The sequence below is a fragment of the Schistocerca nitens genome, chromosome 2, assembly GCF_023898315.1.
Source record: "Schistocerca nitens isolate TAMUIC-IGC-003100 chromosome 2, iqSchNite1.1, whole genome shotgun sequence".
In the NCBI taxonomy this organism is placed as follows: domain Eukaryota; kingdom Metazoa; phylum Arthropoda; class Insecta; order Orthoptera; family Acrididae; genus Schistocerca; species Schistocerca nitens.
In genome coordinates, this window is record NC_064615.1 from 552,157,102 (window position 1) to 552,169,478 (window position 12,377).

A 12,377-nucleotide genomic window follows, 5' to 3' on the forward strand; every position below is an offset into this window, starting at 1 on the left:
ATAAACATGTGTGCTCACGGGACAACTGATCTGATCATATTTGTCAATTCTTAGAACTGCTACAAATAACTTAAACATTTCTGCTTACTGCCATGACAGCATGATCTTCAGTATCCTCAATTATTGCGGACAATGAGTTATTTGGTGTTTTGGCAGAACAGCAGTATATTGCACAATACCATCCTCCATATGAGGAGCTTCAACAAGTGATGCAACACATTTCTTTTCTCGGCCAATTTTGGTTGAAAAAATGTAGAATTTCTCATAGGATGTACTGGGCTGTTCCTACTTCAGCCCCTATAGTTTCATGAAGTTCAGATAGGCAGCAGCACTATACATAGCCTTCTGTAATGGAGGCACATTCCATGCTATACGTAGCCTTCAAAATGGTGTCTGTAATGGAGGTGCATTCCATGCAGGGACATTACTGATAGGTGCTTGCAGAATGTCTATGGAGACCTGACAGTGAACAAAGGCACAGTGATCGTCGGGCAAGGCAACATGTCACCATTGCAACAAGGTACCGCACACCTATCTGATCTCCTGCTTGCTGGTCAGCCACACACAGCTGTGACTCCTGCAATGTTGAAACATGCAGACACACTCTTTCGGTGTGATTGGTGAATCACAAACAAACACCTCACTACTCAATCTGATGTTTCTGATGGTAGTGCTGACACACTCGTCCAACAATTGGGGGTACTCAAAGGTGGGTGCCTGCTGGGTTCCTCACCAAGTAACAGATGATGGGCAATGAAGGACTAGCTGTGCAGAATTGCTTATGCTTTATGAGGCTGACTGTGGCAACTCTCCCCCCCCCCTCCCCCCAAAATACCATGCCGTGTGATGAAACATGGGTTCATCACTTCAAACTGGAAACAAAACAGTAATTGATAGAGAGGCGCCACACTGCCTCTCCCCAAAAAGAAAATTCAAAGCTGCACTCTCATCTGGTAAAGTCACGGCAACTGTCTTCTGGGACACTCAAGGGGTTGTTTTGTTTGATATCCTTCCTCATTGTGCAATGATCAACTCTGAAATGTATTGTGCTACCATAAGAAAACTGAAGATACAACTTCAGCATGTCTGCAACCTTAAAAATGCAAATGAACCTCTCCTTCTGCATGACAATCCAAGGCCTTACACAAGTCTGTGCAGCTGAGATGAGCTCACTTCATTGGACTGTTCTTCCTCGTTCATCCTACAGCCCCAATCTTGCACCTTCCAACTTTCATCTGTTTGGCTCAATGAAGAGTGCACTCTGCGGGAAGCAGTATATGGATTATGAGTTTATTGGTGCAACATGACATTGGCTCTGATGTCGAGTAGTAGAATAGTACTATGGGGGCATAGAGGCCCTCCCAGTAAGATGGCATAAGGTCACATTTCATTGAACGGAGATTATGCTGGAAAACAGGATTTTGTAGCCAAAATAGTGTGGAATAATTTGGTGTATTGGTATCCTAAATAATACCAACTTGCTTTCTGAAAAAAAAGTGTTGCATAACTTATTCGATACCCAATATTTTTAAAACTCAGCAGTTTTCTTCAACATATTGTGCAATCTGTCAATATTGATCTCAATATTATTGTGCTATACTTAGTATGCAAAATAAATATTGAGCACTGGAGAGTTCCTTCAGCATAAATGTCTCTCTCTAACATCACTTATAGACTGAAACTTCCCAACAGAATCATTATATGGCATATACATCAGCGGGAAATTAATTACAGCTACTGTATTTTGTGGTCTTGTCAACTTTTTAGAGTGACTATGTTTCGTATACTCAGAACAAAAAATGATCATCATTCTTACTAATCAAACAGCCCATGTGAAAATATTTCGTAACACCATGAAAAGATTATTAATCTAGTTACTAAGCAGTCTTATTCATTTATACATAGTTACTTTACAAATAATATCATGAACACACAGAAAATACTAGAAACAGACAAAAAGTTCTGTGATGGCTAAACAATGAAAATTACCTTCTGAATCATGCGTATTGTGAGTGTGTGAGCTTCCATGTGATGCACTGGTATGAATGGCTTAGCAAATTTTCTGCATAACTCCTTTCCATAATTCATTCCAACTACCAGTGAAAGCGGAAGTCCTGGAAAGGGTTATAAAGAATTTGAATATCTGGATATAATAACAGAATTGTTCAGTCAACTACACATAAGTTTGAAGAACTATATGAAAAAGGTAATTACAAAATCAAAATTAATAGCTCATTTCTAAAAACCATTAGTTGTACCAAGATAGGCAAAAATGGAACAATCACACATGGCACATAAATCTGATTTCCCTATCCCCCCCTCCCCCCCCCCCTCCAAAAAAAATTATATCAAGAAAGAACCTATTAAACAATCCAAGTTAAAAGTACAGAGGGTTAAAGTTCTCTCTTTAAGTTGCTTAAACAATAGTAGTTTCTGGGAATGTTACCACTCAGTGGCATCTCTTAAACCTAGTTTATTAACCTTTCCAGAGAAGAATTTCTATATCTTTTATAGAGCCTACTTTGCCACAATTTTTCTATATGAGAGATCTTAAGTAAGCATACATAAGTAAGAATACAAACGTCTCAAAAATGAGATCGACAGGAAGTGCAAAATGGCTAAGCAGGGATGGCTAGAGGACAAATGTAAGGATGTAGAGGCTTGTCTCACTAGGGGTAAGATAGATACTGCCTACAGGAAAATTAAAAGAGACCTTTGGAGATAAGAGAACCACTTGTATGAATATCAAGAGCTCAGATGGCAACCCAGTTCTAAGCAAAGAAGGGAAGGCAGAAAGGTGGAAGGAGTATATAGAGGGTTTATACAAGGGCGATGTACTTGAGGACAATATTATGGAAATGGAATAGGATGTAGATGAAGATGAAATGGGAGATAAGATACTGCGTGAAGAGTTTGACAGAGCACTGAAAGACCTGAGTCGAAACAAGGCCCTGGGAGTAGACAACATTCCATTAGAACTACTGATGGCCTTGGGAGAACCAGTCCTGACAAAACTCTACCATCTGGTGAGCAAGATGTATGAGACAGGTGATATACCCACAGACTTCAAGAAGAATATAATAATTCCAATCCCAAAGAAAGCAGGTGTTGACAGATGTGAAAATTACTGAACTATCAGTTTAATAAGTCACAGCTGCGAAATACTAACACGAATTCTTTACAGACGAATGGTAAAACTGGTAGAAGCCGACCTCGGGGAAGATCAGTTTGGATTCTGTAGAAATGTTGGAACACGTGAGGCAATACTAACCTTACACTTTATCTTAGAAGAAAGATTAAGAAAAGGCAAACCTACATTTCTAGCATTTGTAGACTTAGAGAAAGCTTTTGACAACGTTAACTGGAATACTCTCTTTCAAATTCTAAAGGTGGCAGGGGTAAAATACAGGGAGCGAAAGGCTATTTACAATTTGTACAGAAACCAGATGGCAGTTATAAGAGTCGAGGGGCATGAAAGGGAAGCAGTGGTTGGGAAGGGAGTGAGACAGGGGTGTAACCTCTCCCCGATGTTATTCATCTGGGAGAGGTTACAGCAGTAAAGGAAACAAAAGAAAAATTCGGAGTAGGTATTAAAATTCATGGAGAAGAAATAAAAACTTTGAGGTTCGCCGATGACATTGTAATTCTGTCAGAGACAGCAAAGGACTTGGAAGAGCAGTTGAACAGAATGGACAGTGTCTTGAAAGGAGGATATAAGATGAACATCAACAAAAGCAAAACGAGGATAATGGAATGTAGTCAAATTAAATCGGGTGATGCTGAGGGGATTAGATTAGGAAATGAGACACTTGAAGTAGTAAAGGAGTTTTGCTATTTAGGGAGTAAAATAACTGATGATGGTCGAAGTAGAGAGGATATAAAATGTAGACTGGCAATGGCAAGGAAAGCGTTTCTGAAGAAGAGAAATTTGTTAACATCGAGTACAGATTTAAGTGTCAGGAAGTTGTTTCTGAAAGTATTTGTATGGAGTGTAGCCATGTATGGAAGTGAAACATGGACGATAACTAGTGTGGACAAGAAGAGAATAGAAGCTTTCGAAATGTGGTGCTACAGAAGAATGCTGAAGATAAGGTGGGTAGATCACGTAACTAATGAGGAGGTACTGAATAGAATTGGGGAGAAGAGAAGTTTGTGGCACAACTTGACTAGAAGAAGGGATCGGTTGGTAGGACATGTCCTGAGGCATCAAGGGATCACCAATTTAGCATTGGAGGGCAGTGTGGAGGGTAAAAATCGTAGAGGGAGACCAAGAGATGAATACACTAAGCAGATTCAGAAGGATGTAGGTTGCAGTAGGTACTGGGAGATGAAGAAGCTTGCACAGGATAGAGTAGCATGGAGAGCTGCATCAAACCAGTCTCAGGACTGAAGACCACAACAACAACAACAACAACAACAAGTAAGCATACGCACAAATAAATGCAACAACAGCATGGCCAAGTAAACTGAATTGTGGCTGGCTATGAGAACAGTAGAGAGTAGAGAGTAGAGAGTAGAGAGAGAGAGAGAGAGAGAGAGAGAGACTAAAAAGAGCTATTTTGGTAATGTTTCTCGCCTTGCTTTGTGCATGTGCAAAGTTAGCACCATTTAGCAGAGCTGTAAATATGTGCCTGCAGTAACACACACAGTGTAGTTATCCAGTCTATAGTACACACAAAATGATAATGTTTTCATTGCAGTTGAGGTAGGACTGATTTTAAAAATTAATTGATCAGTTAAATTAATTGATCCGATAAATAAATTACACAAATTAAATCAATTGTGACATACTACAAGGGAAAATCTAACTCTGTAGGCAACATGGAGATCCCTTCTTGCAAGATTCTCTTTATTCCACTTCAAGACCTAAGTCAAAACAAGTCCCCAGAAGTAAACAACATTCCATTAGAACTACTGATAGTCTCGGGGGAGCCAGCCATGACAGAACTCTTTCATCAGGTGAAACACCCCCAGACTTCAAGAAGAATATAATAATTCAAATCCCAAAGGAAGCAAGTGTTGACAAGTGTGAAAATTACCAAACTATCAGTTTAATAAGTCACGGTTGCAAACTACTAACATGAATTCTTTACAGACGAATGGAAAAACTAGTAGAAGTCGACCCCGAGGAAGATCAGTTTGGATTCCGTAGAAATGTTGGAACATACAAGACAATACAGACCCTACATCTTATCTTAGAACATAGGTTAAGGAAAGGCAAACCTACATTTCTAGCATTGTACACTTAGAGAAAGCTTTTGACATTGTTGACTGGAACACCTGTCTTTCAAATTCTGAAGGTCGCAGGAGTAAAATACAGGAAACAAAAGGCTATTTACAGTTTGTGCGGAAACCAGATGGCAATTATAAGAGTCAAGGGGCACGAAGGGTTATTCAATCTGTATATTGAGCAAGCCGTAAAGGAAACAAAAGAAAATTTTGGAGTGGGAATTAAAATCCATGGAGAAGAAATAAAAACTTTGATGTTCGCCGATAACATTGTAATTCTGTCAGAGACAGTAAACGGACCTGGAAGAGCAGTTGAAAAGAATGGAGTGTCTTGAAAGCAGGATATAAATGAACATCAACAAAAACAAAATGAGGACAATGGAATGTAGGCTAATTTAAATCAGATGACGCTGAGGGAATTAGACTAGAAAATGGGACACTTAAAGTAGTAGATGAGTTTTGCTATTTGGGAAGCAAAATAACTGATGATGGTCAAAGTAGAGAAGATATAAAATGTAGACTGGCTATGGCAAAGAAAACATTTCTGAAAAATAGGAATTTGTTAACATCAAGTATACATTTAAGTGTCAGGAAGTCCTTTGAAGGTATTTGTATGGACTGTAGTAGCCTTGTGTGGAAGCAAAACATGGATGATAAATGGTTTAAACAAGATGAGAATAGAAGCATACAAAATGTGGTGTTACTCAAGAATGCTGAAGATTAGATGGGTAGATCACATAACTAATGAGGAGGTACTGAATAGCATTGGGGAGATGAGGAATTTGTGGGACAGCTTGACTAGAAGAAGGGAACGGTTGGTAGGACATGTTCTGAGGCATCAAGGGATCACGAATTTAGTATTGGAGGGAAGTGTTGAGGGTAAAAATCATAGAAGGAGACCAAGAGATGAATACACTAAGCAGATTCAGAAGGCTGTAGGTTGCAGCAGGCACTCGGAGATGAAGAGGCTTGCACAGGGTAGAGTAGCATGGAGAGCTCCATCAAACCAGTCTCTGGACTGAAGACCACAATTACTAGTCATAAGATCATCAAAATATGAGAAATAGTGGTTTAATGTTTTGGAAAACAATACAGTGGAACTTAGTTTGCTGGTTATAGTAACAATGCAATCTTTCCACAGTAAACACTATCTATGGTTATACCTAATAATTTTTTTGTTTTGAACTATATTTATATCCAGTACTAGTAACTGTAAAAATTCCTCTATTTTTCTTCTGTTGTTATTCCTGAACAATATTACTTTAGTTTGCTCATTACTGAAAATTTGCCTATTGGTTTCAGCCTCCTGAGTGGTAGTCTGAAGTGTCACTTTGTTTTTTGTTATGGTGTTGTGCAAAATTGTGTCAGTGGTTATTCTAGTGATATCATTTGCAAAAAGAATCATTTCACTTTCAGTGTTTAGAGGAAAATGTTCATATATAACAGGAACAACAGAGGTCCTAATGTGCTAACCTGAGGTACACTGTGACTTATTTGTTGAAATCATAATAAATATTTTTTTGTTTGGACTGTATTTCTACTGCTTGTTTTCTGTTTTACTGGTATGATTTAATGATAGTGAGAGCTGTTTCTCTAATCCCATAGTGGTCAAGTTTTCTTATTAAAATGTTATAGTCAACCAGAATGAATGCTTTACGTAAGTCACAAAATATACCAAAAACATTTTGGCCTTGGTCTGATCCCACTGAGAATATATTTATAGATTCAAATGCAGCTGAAACTGTTGATGTTTCTTTCTGGAATCCAAACTGTCTGGTGTTTGTGAAGCCATTTCTTTCAAACTATGACTTAAATCTAATGTAAATTATTTTTTCAATAACTTTTGAGAAAGTAGCTAGAACACTAACTGGTCTGTAATTTTCAGAGCACATTGGATCTCCTTTTTTGTACAGTAGCATGATTCTAGCTATTTTCATTCAATGTGCAAAACTACCTTCCTTCGGTCATGAATTAACTAACCTCTGCACCTATTATTGATCAGATCTTGATAAATACGTGCAAATATGCTTATAACATACAAGTTGTAAACACAGGTTTTAGTGGCCAAAATGCTCAAATTCTTGCAATGAATATTTCAGGAGACTCAATTCCCAATAGAATGTGACACACTGTAAAGAATTTCAGTAAAAATGTGGAATACATTTGTTCTCTCCTAAAGGGTGAAATTTGGAAAGATGTATATAATTGTAATGATACCAAGGAGAAATATGATAAGTTTATGGCTACATTCAAACATTTTTGTGAAATGGCTTTTCCCAAGAAAATAACTATGTTTAACTACTCAAAAACAAGCAAGTGCAGTATCATGTCTCCCATTTCATCTTCATCTACATCCTCTTCCATTTCCATAATATTGCCCTCAAGTACTTTGCCCTTGTCAGGCCCTTTACATACTCCTTCCACCTTTCTGCCTTCCCTTCTCTGTTTAAGACTGATTTTCCAACTGAGCTCTTGATATTCATAAAGGTGGTTCTCTTTTCTCCAAAGGTCTCTTTAGTTTTCCTGTAGGCGGTATCTATCTTACCCCTAGTAATATCTGCTTCTACATCCTTACATTTGTCCTCTAGTCATCCTGCTTAGCCATTTTGCACTTCCTGTCGATCTCATTTTTGGAACCTGTGTACTCCTTTTTGCCTGCTTCATTTACTGCATTTTTATATTTTCTCCTTTGATTAATTAAATTCAATATATCTTCTGTTACCTAAGGATTTCTAATAGCCCTCATCTTTTTACCTACTTGACCCTCTGCTGCCTTCACTATTTCATGTCTCCAAAGCTACCCATTCTTCTTCTACTGTACTTCTTTCCTCTGTTCTTGTCAATCGTTCCTTAATGCTCTCTCTGAAACTCTCTAAAACTACTGGTTCTTTCAATTTATCCACAACCCATCTCCTTAAATTCCAAACTTTTTGCAGTTTCTTCAGTTTTAATCTACAGTTCACAACCAACAAATTGTGGTCTGAGTCCATATCTGGCCATGGAGATGTCTTACAATATAAAATCTGGTTCCTAAATCTCTGTCTTACCATTATATAATCTATCTGAAACCTTCCAGTGTCTCCATGCCACTTCCACATGTACAGCCTTCTTTCATTATTCTTAAACCAAGTGTTAGCTATGATTAAATTATGCTCCGTGCAAAATTCTACCACATGGTTTCCTCTTTCATTCCTTACACCCAGTCCATATTCACCTACGACTTTTCCTTCTTTGCCTTTTCCTACTATCGCATTCCAGTCCCCGCATGACTATTAAATTATTGTTTCCCTTAACTATCTGAATAATTTCTTTTATTACATCATATATTTCTTCGATTTCTTCATCATCTGCGGAGCTAATTGGCATATAAACTTGTACCACTGTGGTAGGCATGGGCTTTGTGTCTATCTTGGCTGCAATAAAATGTTCACTATGCTTTTTGTATTAGCTTATCCATGTTTATATTTTTTTGTTCATTATTAAACCTACTCCTGCATTACCCCTATTTGGTTTTGTATTTAAAACCCTGTATTCACCTGACCAGAAGTCTTGTTCCTCCTGCCACTGAACTTCACTAATTCCTACTATATCTAATTTTAACCTATTCATTTCCCTTTTTACATTTTCTTCCTTGCCTGCCCAATTAAGGGATCTGACATTCAGTGCTCTGATTCATGGAGTGCCGATTTTGTTTCTCCTGATAATGACATCCTCCTGAGTAGTCCCCACCCGGAGATCAGAATGGGGGACTATTTTACTTCCAGAATATTTTACCCAAGAGGACGCCATCATCATTTAACCATACAGTAAAGTTGCATGCCCTCGGGAAAAATTACATGGTTGCACCTACAGTACGGCTATCTGTATCGCTGAGGCATGCATGCCTCCCCGCCAACAGCTTGGTCCATGGTGCATGGGGGGTCTTATGGCCTATGGCACAGAAACATGAGGTCAGTTGAAGGATGCAATTAATATCTTCAAACTGAAAAAAATGGCAGCTTGATGGCTAGTGCAAGAAGAGCAGACAGTTATAGCCTGCTGTTCAAAAAACTTGTATTCTGACCTTCTGCAATATATGTGTATACAAAATACTACTTTTCACATGGGAAAATAAGAACAAACCCATTAAAAATGAAGACACACATAGTCATGCTACCAGAAACCATACAAAGTTAAGTGTTCCTCAACATAACACAGCTAAATGTCAAAGAAACACTGCTTATATGGAATAAAATTGCTCCACCTGCTTCATACTTCCAACATCAGTCTGAAAGAAAAATGTAAACAAAAATACTAATCTTTGTAGAAATTCCTTTGTATTGACATATGGAAAGTTCTGGTTGAGAATTACAAATTATTTAGGAATAAAGGAGATGACTCACCAAAAGGCAGAAGCACTGCATCGTCAAGAAGTACACAAACAGGTACAGAGTTTTGCTAATTTTTGGAATGAGTTTCCGTTTCCAAGCTTGTGGAAAAAATAAGCACACAAACACACAAGCTTGTAGGAAAACCAATCCATGCCATCTGGATCCTCCCCACCACCACCAGCTTTTCTGAGCTGTGCAGATAGGAGCTATCCTTACAGCACCCATCCTTCACTCCCATAACCTCCTTGGCCTAAACTTAAAGTAACTCATTGTCCCCCCCCCCCCCCACCCACCCAATACTTTCTGACTGAGAGTGAGTGAGCGAGTGTGTGTGTGTGTGTGTGTTTTCCTACAAGATAGTCCGCCCCCATTAGGAGTGGCCAGCGCGGCAGAATGCCAAGCCAAGGGGCCCGGGTTCGATTCCCAGCTGGGGCATGAGATTTTCTCTGCTCAGGGACTGGGTGATGTGTTGTCCTCATCATCATTTCATCCCCATCTTCAACATGCAAGTCGCCCAATCTGGCATCAAATGCAATAAGTACTTGCCCTTAGCAGCAAAACTTCCCCAAATGGGGGGACTCGCGGCCCACAACGCCGTATGCTCATTTCCATTCCTACAAGATAGAAAAAGTAATCTCATGCCAAAAGCTAGCAAAGCTCTATACCTTCTGTTGTGTACCTGTCAATGATGCAGCGCTTCTACCTTTCAGTGGGTTGTCTCCTATATTCCTAAATAATTCGTTTTGTCTGTGAATTCGTGCTAATTGCAAAAAACTGGAAATAATTGAATGTGTAATAGAATTAAAATGTGCATCAGCAGAATGACAGAAGACTCAAAATGTGTACTTAAGTATGGCATGTTGGCACTGAACTTTATACAAATAGAGTGTACAGTAGAACCAAAATGCGTAATTACATATGGTGTTACTGTATTTGAAAATGATTTACATGTGATAATTAATTATTGTATGTGATTGTTATTTTGTAAAATAAGAGAAGAAAGGGTTACAGGAGAATATGGGCTTCATAGTAGGACAGAGAGAAGAAAGACTAATTTAGTTCTGCAATAAATATCAGCTAGTAATAGACAATACACTGGTCAAGAATCACAAGAGAAGGGGATATATTTGGAAAAGGGTGGGTGATATGAGAAGATTCCAGTTTACGTCATGGTCAGACAGAGATTCTGCAATCAGATATCAGATTATAAGGAGTAACCAGGAGCAGATATAGAGTCAGATCACAATTTAGTAATGATGAAGAGTAGTGTGAAGTTTAAAAGACTAGTCAGGGAAATTAATGCACAAAAAAATTGGATACGGAGGTACTAAGTAACAAAGAGTTGAAGTTCTCTGAGATTCTAGTCACTGCAGTAACAAATAGGTCAGTAGGCAGTTCAGTTGAAGAGGAATGAAAAGCTCTAAAATGGCAATCACAGAAGTTGGAAAGAAAAACTTAAGTACAAGGAAGGTAACTGAGAAAGAACTATGGGGAACAAAAGAAACACTTCCGTTAATTGATGAAAGAAGGAAGTACAAAAATGTCCAGGGAAATTCAGGAATACAAAATACAAGTTACTTACAAAAAAAGGGGAACTGACTCAGTGTGCAGAACAGTGAGAACAATTTTTTGTGAAATTAAAAGCAAGGCCAGTAACATTAAGAGTGCAATGGGAATTCCACTGTTAAATGCTGAGTAGAGAGCAGACAGGTGGAAAGAATATACTGAAGGACTCTATGTGGGGGAAGATTTGACTGATGACATGGTAGAAGATGAACCAAGAGTTGATGGAAAATAGATAAGTGATCCATTATCAGAATCAAAATTTAAATGAGTTTTGGACAACTTAAGAGCAAGTAAGCCAGAAGAGATGGATAACATCCCACTGGAATTTCTAAAATCAATGGGGAAGTGGCAACAAAATGAATATTTAAGTTGGTGTGTAGAATGTACGAGACTTGCAATATATCTACTTCTGCATCTACATCCATACTCCGCAAGCCACCTGACAGTGTGTGGCGGAGGGTACCTTGAGTACCTCTAGCGGTTCTCCCTTCTATTCCAGTCTCGTATTGTTCGTGGAAAGAAAGAATGTCGGTATGTCTCTGTGGGGGCTCTAATCTCTATGATTTTATCCTCATGGTCTCTTCGCGAGATATACGTAGAAGGGAGCAATATACTGCTTGACTCCTCGGTGAAGGTATGTTCTTGAAACTTCAACAAAAGCCCGTACCGAGCTACTGAGCACCTCCCCTGTAAAGTCTTCCACTGGAGTTTATCTATCATCTCCGTAACGCTCTCACGATTACTAAATGATCCTGTAACGAAGTGCGCTGCTCTCCACTGGATCTTCTATATCTCTTCTATCAACCCCATCTGGTACGGATCCCACACTGGTGAGCAATATTCAAGCAGTGGGTGAACAAGTGTACTGTAACTTACTTCCTTTGTTTTTGGATTGCATTTCCTTAGGATTGTTCCAATGAATCTCAGTCTGGCATCTGCTTTACCGATGATCGACTTTATATGACCATTTCATTTTAAATCACTCCTAATGCCTACTCACAGATAATTTATGGAATTAATTGCTTCCAGTTGCTGACCTGCTATATTGTAGCTAAATGATTAAGGATCTTTCTTTCTATGTATTCGCAGCACATTACACTTGTCTACATTGAGATTCAGTTGCCATTCCCTGCACCATGCATCAATTCGTTGCAGATCCTCCTGCATTTCAGTACAATTTTCCATTGTTACAACCTCTCGATATACCACAGA

General features: G+C 38.7%; 1 protein-coding gene across 3 annotated transcripts in view; it reads right to left on the minus strand.

The window, feature by feature from the left end:
- The window catches only part of LOC126236572 (tRNA N6-adenosine threonylcarbamoyltransferase, mitochondrial), a 131,822-nt gene that overhangs the window by 66,842 nt on the left and 52,603 nt on the right, over positions 1-12,377 (minus strand). For all 3 annotated transcript variants that reach the window (XM_049945982.1, XM_049945981.1, XM_049945983.1), the window contains exon 3: positions 1,990-2,114. In XM_049945982.1, the coding sequence (XP_049801939.1) occupies positions 1,990-2,114 (125 nt within the window). The remainder of the gene's footprint in view (positions 1-1,989; positions 2,115-12,377) is intronic.